General features: G+C 42.1%; 1 protein-coding gene across 2 annotated transcripts in view; it reads right to left on the bottom strand.

Annotated features, from left to right (window-relative positions):
• The window catches only part of LOC138736878 (ectonucleotide pyrophosphatase/phosphodiesterase family member 3-like), a 120,592-nt gene that overhangs the window by 5,034 nt on the left and 90,153 nt on the right, over nucleotides 1-25,405 (bottom strand). The window contains exons 19-22 of one of the 2 annotated variants that reach the window (XM_069887026.1): nucleotides 15,106-15,238; nucleotides 14,315-14,389; nucleotides 12,414-12,546; nucleotides 11,318-11,474 (exon numbers count right to left, since the gene is read on the bottom strand). In XM_069887026.1, coding sequence (XP_069743127.1) covers nucleotides 11,318-11,474; nucleotides 12,414-12,546; nucleotides 14,315-14,389; nucleotides 15,106-15,238 — 498 coding nt within the window. Of the gene's footprint in view, nucleotides 1-11,317; nucleotides 11,475-12,413; nucleotides 12,547-14,314; nucleotides 14,390-15,105; nucleotides 15,239-25,405 lie in introns of those variants that run through there. The other variant, XM_069887027.1, reaches the window with a different exon arrangement.

Below are 25,405 nucleotides of genomic sequence, written 5' to 3'. Positions count from 1 at the left end.
CAGCCCTAGCTAAGGCACAGCAGGAGACACTGAGATCCCGGCATACAGGATGGCATTTTCTGGGCAGGCTGGAGGACGTCGCCATTGGCCCTGGTAACCAGACGCTCCTCTGCGATGTCTCCACTGGCAAACCCCGCCCCATCGTGCTTGCAGCATAGAGACAGCAGGTCTTTGACACAGTTCACAACCTGGCACACCCAGCCATCAGAACTTCTGTTAAGTGGCCAGTAGGTTTGTCTGGAAATAGGTCAGTCAGACGTCTCAAGTGCAAACACACGTCAAGGCACCCCCCCCCCCATACTTTCGAGTTAGCGCAATGAAAGGTCAACCACATCCATATTGATATTGTAGGGCTATTTCTGGTCTCTCGTGGGGTGAGATATCTCCTCTCCACGAGGTGGTCAGAGGTTATCCTGCTGGTCGACGTAACCACTGAGACCTGTGCCAGGGCACAGATTAACACCTGGGTGTCAAGATTTGGAGTCCCAGAACACATAACTTTTAATAGAGATACACTGTTCACTTTGGGACTCTGGGCGGCACTGGCCAACTTGCTGGAAAACCAGCTCCACCATATCAAGGCTTACCACATTCAGGCCAACTTGTTGGGTTCCACAGGCACCTAAACATGGCCTTGATGGCTTGGCTCAAAGGGCTGAACTGGGCAGACAAGCTACCCTGGGACCTCCTAGGGATCCGCAGCATGCCAAAATAAGATTTCAACCCCTCAGCAGCCAAGATCGTGGATGGCGGGCCTTTGGTGATACCAAAGGAGTTCTTGGGCGCTGCCAAGGACCCAGAGGACCCGATGGGCTCATTGATAAAGCTGAGAGAAAGACTGGGTACTCTAGCTCCTCCACAGTCTCCACCGCATGGGCAGGCGAAGTCCTATATCCCCAAAGAGACCTGTGAATACATTTTCATTCAGAGCGAGGCACACTGAACACCCTCTGCAATGGCTGTATGAAGGGCTATACAAAGTAATCAGACATATGTGTAGGATATTGGCGGTAAGGAAGAGACTTTCAACATCAACCAACTAGTCTCCACACAACTCCCATGACACAGAGGTAGGCCATCAAAAATGCCAAACAGCACTCCATTGCCAGTTCTGGGGGGGGGGGGGGGGAAGGAGCAGGTAGTAAAGCAGCCTGCTAACCGGGACACGACTGCGCAGACCCCGCAGGGGCCAACAACTTTTGTCCCAGTGACAACCCACACGGTGGGAAGCAATGAGCAATAGGGGGAACAATGACCAATCCGAGGCCAGTGCTGCTGTGCGTCACACCTGTCATCAATGGTGGGGAGAGAATATAAGAAGAGCTGCCAGTGCAATAAACCAGTCTTCGACTTCTTGGGTGTGTGACATTCTTTCCACACTTCGTGGTAGCATGCACGCTACACAATCTACATTTACTCTGTCTATCCCTTCCTAATTTTAAATGGCTTTATCAAATCTCCCCTCATTCTTCTATGCTCCAGGGAATAAAGTCCTAACTCATTTAACCTTCAGTTCCTGAAGTCCAGGCAACATCCTAATAAATCTTTTATGCACTCTTTCTATCTTATGGATATCTTTCCAGTATTTAGGTGACCAAAACTGCACACAATACTCCAAATTTGGCCTCACCAATATCTTAGACAGTTTTACCATAACATCCCTCTATTCTTCTGCACTCTTTAGTGCCCTACCATTTAATGTGTATGTCTTTTTTGGTTTGTCCTTCCAAAATGCAACATCTTGCACATATCTGCATTAAATTCTATTTGCCATTTTTCAGCCCTTTCTATCCAGCTGGTCCAGATCCCTTTGCAAGCTTTGGAAACCTTTGCTGTCCACAACACCTCCAATCTTTGTGTCATCTGCAAACTTGCTGATCCAATTTACCACATTATCATCCAGATCATTGATATAGATGATAAACAACAATGGACCCAGCACCAATCCCTGAGGCACACCAATCTGAGAAGCAATCATCCACCACTACTCTCTGGCTTCTCCCATCCACCCATCGTCGAATCCAGTACACTACTTCACCATGAATACCTGGCATCTGATCCCTCCTGACTAACTTCACATGTGAGACCTTGTCAAAGGCCATATAGATAACATCCACAGCCTTTCCTTCATCAACTTTCCTGGTAACTTTGAAAAACTCTATAAAATTGGTTAAATACAATCTAGCACACACAAAGCAATGTTGACTATCCCAAATCAATTCCTGGCTATCCAAATAATTGTATATCTGATCTCTTAGAAAACTTTCCACCAATTTACCTATTACTGACATCAGGCTCATTGATCTATAATTTCTAGGGTTACTTTGAATTTCATGACTTGTTCATGACAATAAATCCTGATTCTAATTATTTTTTAAACAATGGAAGAATGCGAGCTATCCTCCAATCCTCTGGCACAACACCTGTGGCGAAGGACATTTTAATAACGCTGCCAGGGCCCCTGCAATTTCTACACTTCCCTCCCTCAAGGTCCAAAGGAATATCTTGTCAGGCCTGGGGATTTATCCACCCTTATTTGCTTTAAGGCAGCAAGCACTTCCTCTTTAATCTGTATCGGTTCCATGACCTCACTGCTCATTTTCCTTACTTCCCACAACTCTGTGCCTGTTGCTTGAGATCTCCCCCCCATCTCATTTAGTTCCATACAAAGCTGATGATTCTGATCTTCATGGGGACCAATTTTGTCCTTTACTATCCTTTTGCTCTTAATATACCTGTAGAAACCCTGAGGATTTTCCTTCACATTATCTTCAAAAGCAACCTCATGTCTTAATTTAGCCTTCCTGATTTCTTTCTTGAGATTTTTCTTCCATTTTTTAGACTCCTCAAGTGCCTAATTTGTTCCATCTTACCTATACCTGTTCTCTTCTTCTGAACCAGATCCCCAATATCCCTTGAAAACCAGGGTTCGCTATATCTGCTAACCTTGCCTTTAATCCTGACAGGGAAGTACAAACTCAGTACTATCAAAATTTCACCTTTTAAGGTCCTCCACTTAACTTGCACATCCTTGCCTGAAAACAACTTATCCCAGTCCTTGTATTCTAAATCCTTCCTCATTTTATCAAAATTGGCCTTGCTACAATTTAGAATCTACACCTGAGGACCAGACCTATCCTTCTTCCTAATTAACTTGAAACTGGACCAGGTTGATCACTGGACCCAAAATGTTCCTCGACACCTTTCGTCTTCTGTCACCTTTTGTGTCTTTGTTTCCTTAATATAAAATCCAGTATTTCACTTTCTCCAGTTAGTCCTCTATAAATTGATTTAGTAAACTTTCCTGAACACATTTGACAAACTCCAAGCCATCCAGCCCTTTTACAGTATGGTAGTCCCAGCCAATATGAGGAAGATTAAAATACCCTACTATCACAACCTTATGTTTCCTGCATCTGTCGGCTATCTCTAAAAAATTTGCTCCTCCAGTTTTCGCTGACTAATGGGTGGTCTATAATACATCCCCATGACGGTGGATGTACCTTTCCCATTCCTCAGGTTGACCCATATAACCTCAGTAGGTGAGCCCTCTGGTCTGACCTGCCTGAGCACAGCTGCAATATTTCCCCTAATGAGCAATGCCACTCCTCCCCATTTCATCTCTCCCACTCTACCATATCTGAAACAACAGAATCCTAGAATATTGAGCTGCCACTCCTACTCCTCCTTTAACCAAATTTCAATAATAGCCACGATATCTTAATTCCACGTGCCAATCCACATTCTAAGTTTGCCTTCCTTTCTTACAATACTCATTTGCATTGAAATATCTGCATCTGAGAACATTTTCACTATGTACAACCTGTTGACCTCTAATGGTGCATGCAATTTTCCCTCCTTCACTCCTCTATCTGCACTGGCATCCCCCTGCAAATCTAATTTTATCACACTGGAGGAGCAGAAGCAAACCCTCCCACAAGGTTATTAGTCCCCATCCAGTTCAGATGTAAACCGCCCCATCGGAACAGGTCCTACCTTACATGGAAGAGAGTTCAATGATCCAGAAACCTGAAGCCCTCCCTCCTGCACCATGTCTTTAGCCACTTGTTAAGCTGCATCATCCTCCCATTTCAAACCTCATTGGCACGTGTCACAATCCTGAGATCACAACATTGAAGATCCTGTCCTTCAACCTAGCGCCTACCTCCTTGAACTCTACTTGCAGGACCTCCTCACCCATCCTACCCACATCATTGGTCACTAATATGGACCATGACATCTAGCTGCTCACCCTTGCTCTTGACAATACCATGAACTTGATCTGAGATATCTCGGACCCTGGCATCAGGGAGGCAACAAATCATCCGGGATACATTATCTCTTCCTCAGAACCTGTTATCTGTCCCCCTAATTATGGAATTCTCTATAACTACAGCTCATCTCTTCTCCACCCTTCCCTCCTTAGCCACAGGACTTGTCCCTGGTAGATCCATCCGTCTCCCCGCCCCCACCCCCCACAACTGTATCCAAAATGGTACACTTATTATTGAAGGGAACAGCTACAGTCAGAAGAGGGAAAGAAACAGACAGGCACTGTCACCCAACTACCCTCCACCTGCCTCTTAGATGTGATCATGTTGCTGTTACTCCTGCCTATCACACCCTCCTGGGTTCATACAACTCCAGTTCAAATTCTTTGTCAGGAGATGCAGCTAGATGCAGTTCACACAGATGAAATCATCAGGGATACTGCTGGTTTCCCTGATGACCCACATTCTGTAAGAGGAGCATTTCCCTGCCTTGGCTGCCATTCCCACTGAGGAAAAAAAAAACCTGTCTTTACCTGTGTCTACCTGCTGAATCCTTTTTGTTCCTTGAATAGGGTGGCTCTTTCTTACTTCAACTCCTGCACCACCACTTTAGCCCTTATTCACTGAAGCCCCTTGACCCAAAGCCTTTCCACTCTGACTCAGCCCACTCAGATGATAATCGGTCCCTCGATGACCACTCTGCTGCACAGTCCCTCACTTCTATAGTGATATTTGGGTCACCTGACCTATAACCATATATAGCACAGAACAGGCCAGTTCAGCCCTACTAGTCCATGTCGGAACAAATCCCCACCCTCCTAGTCCCACTGACCAGCACCTGGTCCATACCCCTCCAATCCTCTCCCCTCCATGTAATTATCCAGTCTTTTCTTAAATGTAAATAACGTCTCTACTTCAACCACCTCCACTGGAAGCTTATTCCACATCCCAACCACCCTTTATGTGAAGAAATTTCCCCTCATGTTCCCCTTATAATTTTCCCCCTTCAATCTCAAACCATGGCCTCTGGTTTGAATATCCCCCACTCTTAATTGAAAAAGCCTATCCACGTTGACTCTCTGTTCCTTTTAAAATTTTGAACACCTCCATCAAATCCCCCCTCAATCTTCTACGCTCCAGAGTAAAAAGCCCCAAGCTGCTCAACCTTTCTCTGTAACTCAAACCCTGACATCCTGTCAACATTCTCGTGAACCTTCTCTGCACTCACTCTATTTTGTTTATATCCTTCCTATAATTTGGTGACCAAAACTGCACACAGTATTCCAAATTTGGCCTCACCAATGCTTTGTACAATTTCATCATAACATCCCAACTCTTGAATTCAATACTCCAATTTATGAAGACCAACATTCCAAATGTCTTCTTCACCACTCTATCTACCTGAGTATCAACTTTAAGGGCACTGTTTACCATAACTCCTAAATCCCTGCACTCCTCAATTGTCTACCCATTTAATGTATATGACCTATTTAGATTTGCCTTTCCAAAATGGAACACTTCGCACTTATCCGTATTAAATTCCATCAGCCATTTCTCAGCCCACTCCTCTAGCTTTCCTATATCTCTTTTTAAGCTACGGTAATCTTCCTCACTGTCCACAATACCACCAATCTTTGTATCATCTGCAAACTTAATTATCCAATTCACCACCCCTTCTTCCAGATCGTTAATATATATAACAAACAATAGTGGACCAGGACTGATCCCTGAGGAACTTCACTAGTCACCAGCCTCCAATTTGACAAACAATTTTCTACCACTACTCTTTGACACCTCCCATCCAACCATTGCTGAATCCATTTCACTACCTCCTTATTTATACCTAATGCCTCCACCTTTTTTTCCTAATCTCCTGTGGGGAACTTTGTCAAAAGCTTTACTAAAGTCTAAATAGACAACATCCACAGCCTTCCCTTCATCAATCTTTTTTGTAACCCCCTCGAAAACTCTATAAGGTTTGTTTAGCATGATCTACCCCTGACAAAACCATGCTGACTACTACCTATCAATCCCTGTTCTTCCAAATATTTGTAAATGCCATCCCTCAGAGTACTTTCCATTAACTTACCCACCACAGATGTCAGACTCACAGGTCCATAATTTCCAGGCTTACATTTGAACCCTTTCTTAAAGAGTGGAACAACATGAGCCACCCTCCAATCCTCTGGCACTACCCCCATGACCAGTGACATCGTAAATATCTCTGTTAATGGCCCCACTATCTGTACACTAGTCTCCCTAAGTGTCCTTGGGAATATTTTGTCCGGACCCGGAGATTTGTTCACCTTTACCTTTTTCATCATTGCCATCACTACCTCCTCGGTTATCCTTATATGATTCATGATCTCCCCACTATTTTTCTTTACTTCAACTGGTACAATATTTTTTTCCCTAGTGAATACAGTGGAAAAGAAATCATTTAAAATTTCCCCCATCTCCTCTGACTTTTCACATAGCCTACCCTCCCTATCTACAAGGGGTCCAATTTTATCCCTCACTAATCTTTTACTTTTAATGTACCTATAGAAACCCTTTGGATTTATTCTTACTCTGCCTGCCAAAGCCTCTTCGTGCCTCTTTTTGGCCTTTCTAATTTATTTCTTAAGATTTTTTCTACACTCCTTGTAGTCCTCTTTCAATTTCTCAGCACCTTGCTGTTTATATCTCTTGTACACCTCCCTCTTTCTCCTATCCAAATTTCTAATATTCCTCGAAAACCAAGGCTCCCTATGACTTCCAGCCTTTCCTTTGATCCTCACTGGGACATATCTACTCTGTACTCTCAAAATTTCTTTGAATATTCTCCACTTTTCATTTACATCCTTTCCTGAAAAAAATCATGTCCCACTCAATACTTCCCAAATCCATTCTTATTCCTTCTAAATTTGCTTTTCTCCAATAGAAAACCTCAACTTTAGGCCCATCTTTGCTCTTCCCTAAAACTACCCTAAAACTAATGGAGTTGTGATGAATAGACTAGACCCAATTTGTTCTCCAAGATTAACCTCAGACACCTGACCTATCTCGTTCCCTAACAGGAGAGCCAGTATTACACCGTTGCGAGTCGGTTCCTCTACGTATTGATTAAGAAAACTATCTTGTACACATTTGACAAACTCTAGCCCATCCAGTCCTCTTACTGTATGGGTATCTCCCATGATCACTACCTTATGTTTATTACACATATATACTATCTCCTTACAAATTTGTTCTTCCAATTTTCCTAGCCCATTTGGTGGTCTATAATACACTCCTATTAGTGCCCTCATGCCTCCTCCACCCTTCAATTCCACCCAAACAGCCTCACTGGACGATCCCTCCAAACCATCCTGCCACCTCACGGCAGTAATGTCCTCCTTAACAAGCAGAGCAACTCCTCCCCCTTTTTTACCCCCTGTTCTATCACATCTAAAAAATTTGTATTCTGGAATATTTAGTTCCCAGTCCTGTCCCTCCTGTAACCAGGTCTCACTAATTGCCACAACATCATGATTCCAAGTGCCAATCCATGCTCTAAGCTCATCTACCTTGTTCACTATGCTTCTTGCATTAAAGTACATGCATTTCAGAGAATGACCCTCACATATATTCCCTTTTCTACCTTTTACCTTAACCTCCATCCTTCCTTTGTTATCTTTATCATTCTTAATTAGGTGGCCATGCACCCTAGACACTGCTCGCAAACTCTGCTCCCCACCCCCCTGCCAAACTAGTTTAAACCCTCTCCCACAGCTCTAGCAAATCTGCTTGCCAAGATATTGGTTCCCCCTTCAGTTCAAGTGGAGTCCGTCCCTTTTGTAAAGGTCCGACTTTCCCCAGAAGAGATCCCAATTATCCAAAAATCTTATCCCCTGCCCCCTCCCCCTGCACCAGCTCTTTAGCCACACATTCATCCTCCACATCCTCCTATTACTACCCTCTCTAGCATGTGGCACCGGCAGCAATCCAAAGATTACTACCTTAGAGGTCCTGTTTTTTAACTTCCTGCCTAATTCTATGTATTCCTGTTTCAGGACCTCATCCCCACTTCTAACTAAGTCATTGGTCCCCACATGGACCACAACTTCTGGCTGCTCACCTTCCCCTTGCAGAATTCTGTGAACTCGATCAGAGACATCCCTGACCCTAGCACCAGGGAGACAACAGAGCAACCTGGATCCTCGATCTCATCCAACAAACCTCCTATCTGTCCCTCTGACAAGTGAGTCCCCAACTACAATTACCCTGTTCTTATAGGATGCTCCCCCCAGCAGTATTCATTGCCGAATACATGTTGCTGAGGGGCATTTCCACAGGGGTATTCTGCACTGGGACTCTCCGTCCTTTCCTCACAGTCACCCAATTCCCTGACTCCTGCCTTCTAGGGATGACTGTCTCCCTGTAACTCCTCTCTATCACTGCTTCTGCTTCTCTTATAATCCTCAGTTCATCCAATGGCAATTCAAGCTCCCTAACACAGTTGCTCATGAGTTGCAATTGGATGCACCTTTTGCAGGTGTAGTCGTCAGGAACAGCTGTGCTGTCTCTGATTTCCCACATCCCACAACTGGAGCCTTGACTACCCCAGCTGACTCCATTACCTCAATTATCCTTCAATTGTTGAACTCGATTGCCCAATCAACTGAATCTCTCCTTTTTCAATTGCTTTGTCTTGAACTCAAAATACACTTCAGAGTTGCCTCCCTTAAATAATCTCATGGATTAAAATGGTTTGTTTACAAACAAGCAGCTACGATACAGTCTGTGAATGACTGATCTTGGTATCAATCCTAAAATAAACCCTACCACTTACTATTTTCCTCTATCATTTGCATTTGCTAGACCTTTGACATTTTTTTTTAGGTAAAATTCAACTGCATTTGTTCTTTAATTGTATAAAAGGCATCAAGGATATACAGCTTTGCTGCACAGAAAAAGACCCATTGGCCCATCTAGTCTATGCCAAACTATTTTTCTGCCTCGTCCCACTGACCTGCACCCAGACCATATCCCCCCATACCCCTCCCATCCATGTACAAATATTTCTTAAAATTGAGAAAAATTGAGCCCACATTCACCACTTCAGCTGACAGCTCGTTCCACATTCTCTCAAACCTGTGGAAAAAGTTCCCCCTATTGTTCTCCTTAAACTTTTCCTTTTCACACTTAACCCATCTGCACTAGTTTGTATCTCACCTGATTTCAGTCGAAAAAGCCTAGTTGCATTTACTCTATCTATACCACCATAATTTTGTATACCTCCATCAAATCTCCCCTCATTCTTCTAAGCTCCAAGGAATAAAGTTAGGTGACCAAAACTGTGCACAATGCTCCAAATTTGGTTTTATCAATGTCTTATACAACTTTACCATGACAGCCCAACTCCTTTACTCAATGTGCCAAAGGCTCTCTTTGTGACCCTATCTACCTGTGATGCCACTTTCAGGGAATTATGTATTACCAGATTCCACTGCTCTACTGCACTCATCTGTGCCCTGCCATTTACTCTGTGTGTGTGTGTGTGTGTGTGTGTGCTCCCTTCATTTGTCCTTCCAATATATTTGTCTGCATTAAATTCCAGCTGCCATTTTTCTAGCTGGTCCAGATCCTTCTGTAAGCTTTGAAAGCCATCCTAGCTATCCACTAAATTCCAATCTTTGTGCCATCTACAAATTTGCTGATCCAATTTACCACATCATCATCCAAATCATTGATATAGATAACAAATGACAATGGACCCAGCACAGATCCCTGAGGCAGACGACTAGTTACAGGCCTCCAGTCTGAGAGGCAATCATCCACCACCGTGGACAGGCTAAATAAATGGATAAGAATGTAGCAGCCAGTACATTAAGCAACCAACCAGTAAGAAGATCTTTGGGATGCTGTATGAAATTGAAACAAACCAGAGAAGCTTCTGTGGTAATTGAGATGGTGATGCTTATGGCAGCACCTAGAAGGGTTACAGACTCCAGGGAAGCAGTGGACTGGTGCAGTGCACCAGAAAATGTGGAGAACAATCTTGCTTGAGAAGGAGAAGCAGAGGAGACCACCCTGCAGGATGGTGACCACGGTGGTGGACAGAGAGGTGCTCTGCGGCTGAAGCACACTCAGGTAGCAGGCTGTTGGTGACTCGGGGCAAGGAACCCACACATGCCGCAGGCAGTTGGTGACTTGTGGTCACACCAGGCTGCAGACTGCTGGAGGTATCAGAACTGGGATGTGAAAAAGTGCCTAGGGCAGGAGGGGCTCCAGAGGGACCTCAGGCTCTGAACACTTCTTGATAAGTTCAGAGCTTTGGATCTGGAGCTTGGGGGGGTTACCAATGGTTTGGACTGAAGTCTGCATGGCTGCAAGAGTTAAAGGAGCGGTGGAGGTAAATTCTCAGACACTCAGTGACTCTGAAGGGACTCTCTTTTGGTTCTCTTTCTGACTGTAAGAGGCACCAAGCAGTTGTTGCTGATGGTGAATCTTTGCCTGCTCTCTGGCAGGCTAAATGCAATTTCATATAATATTCATACATGATAATAAAAAAGAATCGTGAGACACATATGAAGTCGACACAGTGTTTTGGAGATTGTTGTGTGAATAGATGCTCTTGCCATGAATAATTGTTTCAGAAGATGTTTAGAAAGATAGCAGTATATTATTAATGAAACTGACACCCTATATTTTAAGGGATAAATTGTCTAGTTATTTGGATTATGATTGAGTTGTCCCTCCATGTGATCTAGTCAGGGAACAGGAAGCAAAATCAGAATTGCCTCCTCGATTCACCCACATCCTTGCAGCAATTTTATCTTGACAGCTGTATATCTCTGACTACCTCAGGAATCTTAACAGATGTTCTCACTAAAGACCCAAAGCACGACTAAGAACAAAGCAAGTTAAACTTGACAGTTGACAGGTATAAAGTCAGAACCTTCTGCTAAAAATCAGTGTATGTTTGGAGAGGTTTATACAGCATACAGCATACAGCAACGATGCTGTATGTACAGCATACAGCATCGTTGAAGAAGAACTGAAAGCTCACCTACTTTACTTACCGGGCAACTCTCACTGTTATCAGATCGATGGGGTAGTATGAACGACATTGCACTCAATGGGCCTTCACAAGAGAGTGGTGTCTGAGCAGTGTTGTTGCAGTTGGTAAGGACTACGTAGAAATGAGTTGGAATGGGAATGTTTGAGTTATTTACGTACCTAGAAAATAACATGGAAAGTTATTTTAAAAATCTCAGCATTACAGTACATCAATATAAATGTCATTATTTCTCCCAGAGAATGGTGGGAGAATGAAATGTGTTGCTAGCAGGCACAATAGGATCTTTTAAGAGACAATTGGATAGGTGCATGGAAATGAGAAAACAAAATGAGGGTTATATTCTATTGGATTGGGCTTTTTGAATGGAACCCATGGCCACACTTGTTTGGTTTCCCATAACCAGATCTACACATTGGTCCACACAGTCTATACACTGACCGATGAAGCGCACTACTCAGAAAGTTCACACAGAAACCTTTAGAAATACTGATAACGTGCATAGCCAGGATGGGCTTTGTCAGTTGTTAATGGATGTTCAATATTTCTACATCTGTCATGCATTTAAAGTATTAAGAATTGAATAAAAAATTAACAGTTTAATGCACTTAAATAATTCAAAATGTTAAACAAAACATTAATATTTAGGGGGAAATTTCTGTAAACAAAGTTATCTGGTCAAAGAGTGAATGGGAGAAATTGTAGAGACTAAAAAACAAAGACGTGGCTGTGGTAGTGGGTTCTAGTCAATAGAAGATGTTGTTTTACATCTATTTCTCCTGCTATGCATATGGTCTGACACACTATTTCCAATATTTTTTTTCTTTTTATTTCAGGATTTCAACATCAGCAGGTTTTTTTTAAATATTGCTGCCAGAGGATGATCTTTGTGGCAGTTTGGAGGTACTGGTGACTTTCAGAATTATAGAAAGATTTTTGTGAATGGAAATGCACCAGCACTTCCTATACTGAGGCATCATTCTTTTCTACAAACTGTCTTTCTTCAACAATATATCACAATTATGTTCTCAGTCAATGGTAAACAAAGTTTGCTCTTTGCATCACACAAAATAAAACACAACATAAATGCTTCATCTTACTTTTTAATTTGTTCAGGTGTATCAAAGTGCCCATCGTAATTATAGTCAAATACTGGGCCACTCATTACATTAACGCCATTTTTTTTTGCAGCCTCCTTCAGCAGCATAACCTCGTGAAAATAATGCCATATTCCTATGAAGTAATCAGACAGATTGAACTTGGCTATTTTGAAATTTATTGAAGGGAAAAATTGTAAAGTATTAAATTTTATGTAGAATTCCTCGTATCATATGACATCCAAACCAGTTTCATGAAAGTCTGATAATTTCATCTCGAATATTTTATACCTGTTGTGAATTCATTGTGAGAAATGTCATTCATAGTAAGAAATATCTTTTGATAGATTATTCTTTGGCTTTTAGAACCATGTATTTTGATCCTGTAGATCCTTGATTGTGCTTCACCAATTTTTGTGTCTGAAATCTTTAAAAGCGTGCTATTGTCCATAATTTTGAGCAATATTATATGCAACAGTATCTTTGAGCTAGACAATAGAAGCAGCATAATGGTAATCAGTCCTTAAGTTACATCTCTTAATACAAATATTGATCTTCTTTGTGTGCGTTGCAGTCCTTGTTATCAATAGCTACGCTCATGATCTATCCAATCTGATCCTCTTTTACCTGTTCTAAATACACTTCTTGCAGTTTAATCCCCACACTAGGTAATTATTTTGTCTGCTTGTTGATTTTTATTTATCACTACCTTCATTATGCTAGTTTATGTTCCTCCATTCTTGTATTTAATCTCTCTGCTATCAATACACAAAATTCCAATTATCAATGACTTCCAGAACTTATTTCAGTGTCTAAAAAAAATCAAAATCTTCCTTTTACAATAAATGCCCATCTGCTAATACTGCACATGGATTGAAAGCCAAATCAAATATGGCAGATGGAGTTTAATGCAGACAAGTGTGAGGTGTTGGATTTTAGAAGGGCAAACCAAGGTAGGGCATACACAGTAAATGGTAGGGTACTGAGGAGCAAAGAGATCTGGGAATACAGATACATCATTCCCTGAAGGTGGTGTCACAGTTGGACAGGGTTGTAAAGAAAGCTTTTGGCATCTTAGCCTTTGAGTTTAGGAGTTGGAATATTATGTTGAAGTTGTTTAAGACATTGGTGAGGTCAAATTTGGAATATTGTGGGCAATTCTGATTACCTAACTACAGGAAGGGTATTAATAAGATTGAAAGAATGCAGAGAAGATTTACTAGGATGTTGCCAGGTCTTCAGGAGTTGAGTTACAGGGAAAGATTAAAGAGGTTAGGACTTTATTCCTTGGAGCGAAGAAAAATGAGGGGAGATTTGACAGGTTTACAAGATTATGAGAGATAGAGAGAGTGGATATGAGTAGATTGGGGGAGATAAATACGAGAGGTCATAGTTTTAAGTTGAAAGGGGAAAGGTTTAGGGGGAACATTAGGGGAAAGTTTTTTCACTCAGAGGGTGTGGGAATGTGGAATGAGCTGCCATCTGATGTGGTTATTGTGGGCTCGATCTTGAGTTTTAAGAATAAATTGGATAAATACATGGATGGGAGAGGTCAGGAGAGTTATGAAATGGGAGTAGGTCAATGGGACTAGTGGAACGATGGTTGGCACCGACCAGAGGGGCTGAATGATCTGTATTCTGTGCTGTAGAGTTCTATGGTTCTAAATACTGCATTAGGTCTAACCCTAGTCTCAACCATAAACATCAAGACAGAAAAAAATTGCATCTTAAATGGTGTTGAATTGCAGATTACTAAATAGCATGGAAATATTTCACCAACATTTCAGAGACCTCTGTTGAAAAACATTTTGTTAATAAATTAATTTTGTGACTTTGTAAAAAGACAAATTGGAGTCCGGGAGTCATAGTTACCCAGAAAATAATTTTACATTAATTATGCTTACTTTTGAAAGCCTGATACATCGGCACAACATTGCTGATAATTAAAGCATCGTATTGCTGAGTTTCTGTTTTCAGTTCTGCAAAAATACCATCACAGATTATTAAATTAAAATAATATTCTGGTTTGAATTAATGAGAAACTGAATCTTTTCACTAAATGCCCCCTTCAAACAAATGCATATTGCAAAATAAAACAACATTGTTTCACATGATTTGAACAACATACACCTATCCATCTTTTTTTTTGTTGCTTTTTTTTAAATTTTTATTTTTTACAGAATAAACCATATTGACCAAAATACATAGACATTTTTCTCTTGAATATATCGTGTCATTTTCTCCCCTTTTCCCCCCTCCCTTCCCTCCCTCCCTCTTCCCCCTTCCCATTTATTCAAAGTTCAATCTATAAGATACATTAAATCTGTTAAACAATGTCATCACTTAATAAAATAAACAAGAAATTTTTATCTTTTACTTTTATATACTGAGTCATCTTTGATGACCCGATATTTAGTAAATGCAATTTGCCAACAATTCTGTAGATCACAACATTCAATCACAGTTCCACATCACTAACCTATTCAAATTAAAGCCCTGTCATACAAATTTAAACTCCAATAGATATTCGAGTGGAACTCCTCTGGTGGAAGGGTTTTCTAGGTTATTAATTATACTTGAAGAGATGATCAGTTTTGAATGTTGTGGCATGGTGCTGCAACTTGTCACTAAAAAAGTTTAAGTAAGATCCATTCAGTGCCCTTCACCAAATTCCAAGTGCATTAAAATTACTTACTGGGAGGATAAAGATAATCGTAGGTGATTTTTGATGTGACATAATTTGAACAGTGCTGGCTATTGTTTGCAAAGATTCGAGGATCAGGACGTAGACAGTTGATAATGACTGAAGGTAAAGGAGAATCACCCTGCTGTTGAAATACAATAAAAGGTTACATATATTAAGAGGATTTTATATATGCCTTGATGCCTCGTCATTAACACCTATTTGAAACAAGCCCTGCAGGAGTGAGATGTTGGTAAATTGGTCAGTACAGAGTTTTAATATTTGGCTGGGAACTTCATCCAGACCAGATGCTTTCATCAGATTCACTCTCCAGAAAACAGCCCACACGTCATTCTTGGATACGGTCAGGAGAGGATCATCATGGGACATGGGGTACACAGTGGTGCAAAAGGTAGTGGACACATCCCAGAACAACATCGGAAAATGATGCCATTAGAGAGCAGCAGCAATCAAGGATCCACACCATCCAGCGCACACACTGTTCTTGCATCTACCATCGGGAAAGAGCAGAGGTGCCACAAGACTCGCACCACCAAGCCCATAAACAGCTGCTACCCCTCCACCATCAGACTCCTCGACAACAAACTCAATTAGAGGCTCATTTCAGGGCTCTTATTTGTGACGTTTATTTATTTATTTTCATTCTATGGTACAGTTAGTTTACGTTTCTTTATTTGTTTACATGTGCACATTGTGTACAGATTTTTTTTTGCTCTATCTAGCCCACTGGAAAAATAATCTCAGGGTTGTATGTAGTCATTCTGACAAGAAATCTGAATCTAAAAGACATTTTTTTGACTGAGCTTGATTTAGCATGGTTGGCGAGGTGGTTAGTGCAATGCCTTTATTGCAACACTGATTGGGAATTCTGCGCTGTCTGTAAGGAGTTGGTACGTTCTCCCCATGTCTACATGGGCTTTCCTCAAGGTCTCTGGTTTCCTCCCACTATTCTAAACATACCGGGGGTGTAGGTTAATTAGGTGTAAGTTGGGCGGCACAGACTCATGGGCTGAAATGGCCTGTTACCATGCTGAATGTCAAAATTTAAATTAAAAAATTAATTTAAATTTTAAAACAATTGGATACCCACCGGCCAAAAATGCAAATATCAATATGAGATCATCAAAACAGTTACAGTAATTATTTACATTAAAATATCATGTATTCATTAAATACAATTTTCAAAAACAGAACAGTTACTCTCAACCAGTTTAGAGTCAGAACTTGGAGTAATTTTGTTATAATCTAATTATTTTGCACATCCATTCCTAACAAGCTGGCTGTTTTGCTGGGAAAGGAGTGGAAATTAATTTGAGCCATTTAAATCAAAATTAAATGCTCCAACTGGCATGCCTGTGGGAATATTAAGAATTTGAATGAACTGCTGATCTCCACAGACACTTAGAAAAACATGAGGTTGTAGTGGCGACTATGGTAGAGCTACTAAAGTAATACAAACACACATGCCAGATTAGTCAACTCAAGACTGACTTTATTCAGGTTTTACAATCTTTTATACTCTGCATGTCCTGGGCTCCACGGGACAAGGCGGGACATTGCTACTGGAGTGTTTCCTATCTACGGGTTCGGCAGGTTTAAATTGATCCTTGTGAGTGTCCTGTGCCTTCTGGCAGGATACTCAGCAGGATCATGCGCAGTTCTCCAGCACGCAATATCGCTCTGTTAGGTGAGTATTCACCTGTTTGCTTAGTTGTTCCGCGGCCCGCAGAGCCATGCCAGCGACGGTTTGCGACACCGTGCTGCGTGCTTGCTTGGCCTGCTACACAGCTGCTGCAAGGTCATTTACCTCACCAACATCAGTCTAATAGATTCAGGGAATAATTAGGATGGAAAGTGGTGGGAACAGAAGGTGAGCAGGGAAGATGGGAGTGTTTAAAGGGATAAGTGATCCTAATTATTCAAGATCCACAGACAAGGATTTTATTGTAAAAATAAATTATTTTTAAAATTCTGTCTTGTTTTTGTAGATGCTATTTTGACAGTACATTAGTATCCTGGGCACAGAAGGCAACAAACTACAGTTGTAGGTACTGAGTAAAAATGCCTGAAAAATTCCTTGACCCAAGATATAAGATGTTTTCCCCTCTATTACCCCCTCACTCATGGCTCTGTGAGATACCATTAAATGAATCAAACAAGGTTCAGTTTCTGCCCCAAAGACTTTTTGTCATCTTGTTAAGATAATTTCCTTGTAAATTAATTCTATAGCCTGTTGACTTTGTCCACAAAGTGATTTTTTTTTTTTAATTACCTGATCCTCTCAAAAGTGGTATTTCAAACAAACTGGCAATCCAGGAAGGTCTATGAAATTCAGCAAGTTGTTTGACTACATTAGATTCAAAGGCTTCCAATAGCTTACCATAACTTTCACATCACCATAAGATGGAAGTAAGTGTCAAATATAATTTTTTTTTAAATTTTCAATGGGACAATTAAATATGAAATCATTTCCCAAAGCAACCTATTGATCGCTGTCTAATCTACAAATTCCTTAATTGACCTGGCCCCAAAACAATCAAGGCAACAGAAATATTGCTGCAAGTAATTCAAGGACCTCACTATGAGATTTCTTAGACAGGGCTTTACTGACAAGCTGAAGTCTCCACACCAACTGATCCTTCATAGTGACCACAGTCTGGACTTCCCAGTTTGCCATCAAATTTAGGGGAAATGAAGAGACACTTGATTTCTCTACCAGAAAACACCAAGACTGGATGATTGAGAATGGCCATCAGATCCAGGAATGAAATAACCACAAAAACAAAGTTTCTTCCTTAGAGTCTCCACCATACCTCACACACTCTATAGCCATCTGAAAGTTAATGTCAAACAGAAATCTCATCATCTATGGTGGGTGGCATGTCCGGCAAGTCACTGACAGCCATGATATATAAAGAATATTCAGTGAAATCAAGGCAATCTAGCCACAAACCGAAGGACCTATCTTGATGACAGACAAGAAAGGGGAGAACATATTGAGGATAGACAGGTAGTGAACAGCTGCTGGAAGGAGAAGTTTTGAAGAATTCCTTTGTTGATCACGAGCATTCTTGACTCCATAACCAGCTATCCCCGATCCCTGCAGAGCAAAAAGTCAAAGAGGCTATCAAGCCTTTGAGAGGAGATGGTTTTCTTGTTAAAGTTCCACAACTTAGGAGGCAGAAACTTCAGACACAAATTCACAACCTCATCTCCCATCATGACTATCTTCACAAATGGAGATACATTTGGTTCAGGTACAGAATGTTCTCCCTGCCCTTTGCCCAAGTCATGGCCAGGGCATTCCTCAACCCCCTCCATCCTGTGCCTAGGGCGTGCTCCCAAAATCTGGATGGGTTCTGTCCATCTAGAACAAGGGTGGGCAAGGGGCCACATGAGAAACAGAAAATATTGTGATGGGCCGGCCATGCTTCCACCCCCCGGCCATGCTTCCACGGGTGTCCTGACTGATGGCAGTGCCGTCTTTGATCGGTCGGATCCCCGGAGACATCAATCTTCTTTCAATTTGATCCAGGGATATCGTCTGTGGCTTATGCTTAATATTAATTCTATCTCTTTATAAAATCAATAAATTGCATAGTTTTGACAAGATGCGACTGGTGAGAGTAAATGTGATGATTAAGCAATGGAAAATAAGCTTAGGAAAAATATCATTTATTTAATCAAAATTACCCAAAACAGTTGTAAAACTGTGCATGTTCAGAAATATACCATTTTTGAAAGACCGGCATTAAATCAGCTTTATACAAATTGTTATTACCATTTTGCTTGTAGTCCAACCACCTCATTTGCTGTTTTTCAGTTCTTTTTTCTTGTTCATTGAGAGAAATCTAGTCTCTGTTGGGCTTGAACAAGTGCATCGAAGTCTGGCTGAAAGTCTGAGGTGGATATGCAAAGGACAGCTGACAGATGATCATCAGTGAGAGAAGATCTATACCTGGATTTGTTAAACTTCATCACTGAGAATGTTTGTTCACATATGTAGGTAGATCCAAAGAGAACCAACATCTTCTAAGCATGCCTCCTCATGTGTGGAAAGTTATTCTCCTTGAGAGAAGAGTAAAAGTCCAGCAGTGACACTGACTTAAAGTGCTCTGCCAGTATCACATCACATTGCAGGTCCACGAGTTCCAGCTGAACGTCATTGGGTGCAGGTAAAGGGAGAGGAAATCATGTGCATTTCACCCTCAACTGTTTGGAAGTCTTCATATCGTCTTGAAAACTCACCATGCAGTGCTGCTAACATGGATGAGTACCTGCGGAGGTGAACAGCTGATGGTATGACTTCTTTCAGGGTTTGCATGTGAGAGAGAGTGTTGCTCTCCAGTTGGCTTGAAAGAAACCGCAACTTTCTCATGAAAGCCTTCACCAGGCTGTACATTTCATGAACAAAAAGGCCCCTATGTTGCAGTTTGGTATTTAGTTCATTCATCAGTGCAGTCACATCGACAGCAAATCCAAGAACTGCCATCCAGTTCCCATCTGAGAGCTCTGGTATGTCTTTGCCTTTCTTCTCACAAAACTCTTGAATCTCTGCTTTCAGGTCCCAAACTCTTTTCACTACTTTGCCCGGGTTGAGCCATCTTACAGCTTATGTCACCATGTTCAAACTCATGCTCCTCTATGAGTGCAACAAACTATCTGTGATTTAATGCTCATGCCCTGATGAAGTTAATTATTTTAGTTACAACATCAATAATATGGTTAAGTTTTAGCACAGACTTACACAACACATTCTGATGTAGGATACAATGTAAGAATACCAATTTCAGTTCTGGGTTGATTTCAGTCACTTTATCTTGCATCCTTTTCAAAAGTCCAACATTTTTCTCCGTTAGATTTGGACATCCATCCGTTGTAACACCTGCCAGTCTGTCCCATTTCAGCCCCAGCTTGTCCAGGCATGCATTTACCTCAGTGAACAAATCACTCCCCGTCGTCGTCCCTTTCATTGCCGCCAGCTCCTCCATAATCTTAAAGTCCTTTGTTATCCCACGGACAAAGATGAGTAACTGGGCTGTGTCGCAGACATCACAGGTCTTGTCCAAAGCCAAGGAGAAAAAAAATCAATATTGTCCACTTTATTTTGCAGCTGAAGCTCCAGATTTCCTGCAATGACCTCGAATCTTCTCGTCACGTTTCTTCTGGAGAGAGGCACGTTCTCAAATGCTTTTTTTTTCTTGGGGCATATTAGCAATGCAGAGTTCACTCTTTGATGAACTCCCCCTCAGAGAATGACGTACTGTTGTTAGAAATTTTGTAGGATATCACAAAGCTGGTCTTGGCTGCTGCATCCCTGGATGTATGAAGCTTGGTTAAAAAAAAAGCCTTGTTGCTTCTGCAACTTAGCTTCAGATGTCCATGCCTGTTTGGCATCAGTCAGTTTTTTGTATTTATCCACATTTTAGTCTTGTAATGGCGGTTCAAATTGTAGTCTTTAAACACGGCAATCTGCTCTCCACAAACTAAACACACGGCTTTACCTCTGACTTCAGTAAATAAATACTTAGTTGTCCATATTTTGTTAAAAATTCTGCATTCTGCATCAATCTTTCTTTTTTTTTAGCATGAGTGGACATTTTTGTGGGCTAACACTTGTAAACTTGTAAACTGAGTAAAGGTAAAGGTGTGTGCACTTACAGATTTATATATGTAGGCTTCTTTGGCTTGGCTTCGCGGACGAAGATTTATGGAGGGGTAATGTCCACGTCAGCTGCAGGCTCGTTTGTGGCTGACAAGTCCGATGTGGGACAGGCAGACACGGTTGCAGCGGTTGCAAGGGAAAATTGGTTGGTTGGGGTTGGGTGTTGGGTTTTTCCTCCTTTGTCTTTTGACAGTGAGGTGGGCTCTGCAGTCTTCTTCAAAGGAGGTTGCTGCCTGCTGAACTGTAAGGCGCCAAGATGCATGGTTTGAGGCGATATCAGCCCACTGGCGGTGGTCAATGTGGCAGGCACCAAGAGATTTCTTTAGGCAGTCCTTGTACCTCTTCTTTGGTGCACCTCTGTCACGGTGGCCAGTGGAGAGCTCGCCATATAACACGATCTTGGGAAGGCGATGGTCCTCCATTCTGGAGACGTGACCTACCCAGTGTAGTTGGATCTTCAGCAGCGTGGATTCGATGCTGTCGGCCTCTGCCATCTCGAATACTTCAATGTTAGGGATGAAGTCGCTCCAATGAATGTTGAGGGTGGCTACTACATATGTAAATGTGCATAGCCTACGTGCGTACATAACTTGCGCAAAAAAAGACACCTTCAAAATAAAAGCAATGAAGTTTTAATCCATGCATGGGGTAAACTTATCTAAGTTTTATTTTCTAATTTCCGATTAACCTACGCGGGCCGGTCAGGGACAGCCAAAGGGGCGGATGTGGCCCGGAGGCCATACATTGCCCAGGTCTGATCTAGAAGGACAGTGACATCATCTTTACTGAGTGGCAAATAAAAAATAATTATGCAGAGAGCAGCTAGAGTTCTTAGACATAGCTAAGTAAGACCTCATAAAATCCTTTCATTCTATCAGCCTTGTTAGAGAATCCTTCTTACATGTGGCTGTTCAGAAATATTGGTTTCCTTCTCATATGTTCTAAATTATAGCATGTAAGCCATGACCCTAACCAACAGGCTCACAACTGACCCACTTTTCAATGCAAACTGTTGTCACAAGGTTGCATCATTACCACAAAACATCTTTCTTTCTTGTGCAATACCACATCTCATTTCCATAAGTCTGTTGCTGAATGGTACCAATCTAAAAGGCAAATGGGAAACTGTTTAGCTTGTCACACCTCCATTCTAAAATCAAGTCACTTCAGCTTCTGTAGTAGACCGATGGCATGTGTGGATGTGTACAGTTGGAGAACGAGTTCCAACCCATCATAGAGTTGATCGCTGAAACATGCAAGCGAATGGGCTTTACACTTGACGTGCAAAATGAAGCATCTCCCCTCCTATACAACATTGCACTTCAATAGTAAAGGGTCCAGAACAAAATCCCAGTAAACAAAAGTGCTCGAGGAACACAACATGGAAATGAATTGTTATGTTTTGGATGAGACCCTGCATTGCACTGAGTGAAGAGGGAAGATAGCCAATATAAAGATGATAGAGGGAAGGGTGAGACAGGGGCCAGTAAGCAATAGACAGACAGAGAAGGGGGGGGGGGTGATTAAAGGGATTGAATGTGTAGATAGCAGCTGGAGGATGCTTCTGTCACTAAAATCTCAGTAAGCATGGACAGCTTTCCATATCTAAATGAGGGTAAACATTGATAATGAAATTTGCCTACATCTCAATGTGCCAACACAACTTTTGCCCATCTGAAAAAAAATGTTTAACAATTAATATCTCATACTCAGCAAAAGGTTCACGGACTATAAGGCAGCAGGGATCCCTGCCATTTTTATGTTTTTGACTCAAGGACTATCAACAGCAGGCATTTTAACACATGAGGGAGATGTGGCCAATGTGGTCTCTGCATTCTCCTACAAATCCCCTGGAAATGTGAGCAGATTAATGTCAATGTCCCTCCCAAACAACATCCCTTGCACTGTGTCCTCTTCCTAGTAACATTCACTGAGTTCTGATGGACAGCCAAGGTCAGTTGTGACACCAAACTCCTCAGACAATGACTGTATTTCAAGTTCTATAACAGCAAGAGCTTGGCCAAGAGAGATAGGAAATAATTCACAGATGTTCTCAAAATTCCTTTATAAAGTGTGGCATCCTCACTAACTTGTGCAAATTACTGGTGTGAATGACTTGTCAAAATAGAAGAGCATTCAGGGTGGATTGAGAACCTCAGGTCCATGTAACAGAAGCTCAGCAAAAATGTTAGTAGCAAACCACCTGCAAAATTATCCACTCTGCTTGCTCCATCAAGTACCTGTTGTCCTCCTACCATAGAGTCTGTGGGCCCCACATTGAACGTCAACCGACTCAGAACCACAAAACTGGAGTGGAAGTGAGTCATTCAAACAGCCTGCCTGAGAAGATGGAGTTCTTACTGACAGGTTAAAATAACCCCAGGCACTTCCCTGTGGCCTTTATCACCCTCATGCATCTTCTCTTCACCAAGGATAGAGTGTGTTCTTAGTAGCATGAAGCCAGCCTCCACTAGCCCATAATGTTTCTTGTTGAAGTTCAGAGATCTAAACTACTAATCAACCGATGAAAAAAAATCTGCAGTACAATGTTATGCCTCAATATTGCTGGACCATTTTAATATTGGAATTTCACTAAGGATGTGGGGAAATTCTTTTTTCCCCCCAGTGGTTTTTGTTCCTGTTAGGATTGTTTAATGTTAGAAGGTTTTCACTACTATAGCACAAACACAGCATTATTAGTCACCAAACCACATCCACTTCCCACATCTCGCCCATGCACCAACATTCCAATGAGGTTTACTTGGGCTTCTTAGTTATTTCTGGTTGTTGACACCTCACTTTTTTTTTCATTTCACTTTCTTCTGTCTCTGTCACTTTTTTTCCTCATAATCAGAACATCAATCTCATTCCTGATCATTTCTTTATTTACTCTCTGGGCTATTCCATTCCTCCTGCTTTGTTTTCCATTTGCTTTGGGTTTACATCAGTGAAATCAAAGCTCATTTTCATTCACCCTTTAGTTTCTTTCTCCTTCCACTTATCTTTTTCTATTTCCGTATCATCCGGCCTATTCTGAATTTCCTCATGGCTCAGAAGTAGCAGTGATTCCTTCAATAACAAGGCAATGAGAGTTACTTAAGCATTGTTATCATGCAAAATTGGGAACATCTGGCTTCGCAGTGTGTACTTTCAAATGCAGAGATAAACATGTCCCTGTTGTCTCAACAGGAAATGCTATTGTTATGAACATCAACAATTTATTCTCAGTCCAAAATAAAACAACAATAATTACCCTGCCAGGATAATCAAGTCTTTATTAACAGCATTGCAGGCTCTGATAACTGAACTTACAATTAAGGAGTCTCATTCTTCCACAAGAATATTTAATTTTTTTTTAACGTTCTTTTTTTCTCATAGTAAACTACCTTTCTTAATTCTGTGCAGATTTCCCAGATTTAATTTGCTTTCTATACAAGAATGAAAATGTTGTGGCAGCGCAATCGCTCAGGGCGAACCAGCTCTGCTTGTAATGCCATGTGGCAGGGCAGCCCTGGGAAGATGGCACTGTTGGGGGTTTCTTCCTCACTCAAACCTCCCGCATGGCATGCATCCATGGCAGCGATTGTGACGTCATCATGCACGTGGTGACTGAACCAACTTAAAGATGCACCCGCCAAATTAAAATAAAACAGTCATTAATGACCCTCAGCGGGTCTCAAGGAGCTTCTTACACTGCTCACCTGCCACATTGGTGACCCCGATGAACCCAGACTTTTTTCTGGACTCTGAACCATGGATTGGACAGAGGTTAACGCCATCTCGATCAAGCTTCCCCCCTCTTCTGGACTCACCACCCGAGGACATGGTTCAGGCAAGCGGAAGCATAGTTCCAGCTTCGAAACATCCCCACAGACGCCATGATGTTTTACCACATCGTGAATGCGCTGGACCAAGACACGGCAGCAAGGGTGGATGACCTCATCCACCACCCCCTGGCTGTGGACAAGTACACTGCCCTCAAAGACCTGCTGCTGGGGACATTTGGACTCACCCCCCAGCAACAGGTTTCCAGGCTCCTGCACCTGGAAGGGCTCAGAGACTGCAGTCCCTCGGCGCTGATGGATGAAATTCTGGCCCTGGAGGAAGACCACAAGCCCTTTTTCTCTTCCGCCAAATTTTCCTCAAGCAGATGCCGGAGGACATCCAGCTGCTCCTCACTGGTGAGGATTTCTCAGACCCACGCAAAGCTGCGGCCCAGGCAGATGCCCTCTGGCAAATGAAGAGGGAGACCAAGGCAGCCCTCAATCAGGTGGCACGACTGGGAATCAGCCGACTGCAAGCCGCCCCCAAGACCAAGCCAGAGAAGAGCCAGTCGACCTGGTGTTTCTACCATCAGCACTGGGGACTGCAAGCCCGTAAGTGCCGACAACCTTGTGGGTTTCAAGGAAATGACCAGGCCAGCTACTGTTGATGGCTGTGATGGCTCATGAACAGCCTCCTTCATGTTACGGACAAATCCACTGGCCGCAGCTTCCTGGTGGATACAGGGTCCTAACCCCCACAGCCTTAGAGACTTAGAACCGATCTCGCAGTCCAACCTTGCGGGCAGCCAACGGCTCCACCATCAATACCTACAGCATCCACAGGGCACAGATCCTGATCAGC

Source organism: Narcine bancroftii, chromosome 6 (assembly GCF_036971445.1).
Source record: "Narcine bancroftii isolate sNarBan1 chromosome 6, sNarBan1.hap1, whole genome shotgun sequence".
Classification (NCBI taxonomy): Eukaryota; Metazoa; Chordata; class Chondrichthyes; order Torpediniformes; family Narcinidae; genus Narcine; species Narcine bancroftii.
This window is presented reverse-complemented; position numbering and strand designations above follow the sequence as displayed.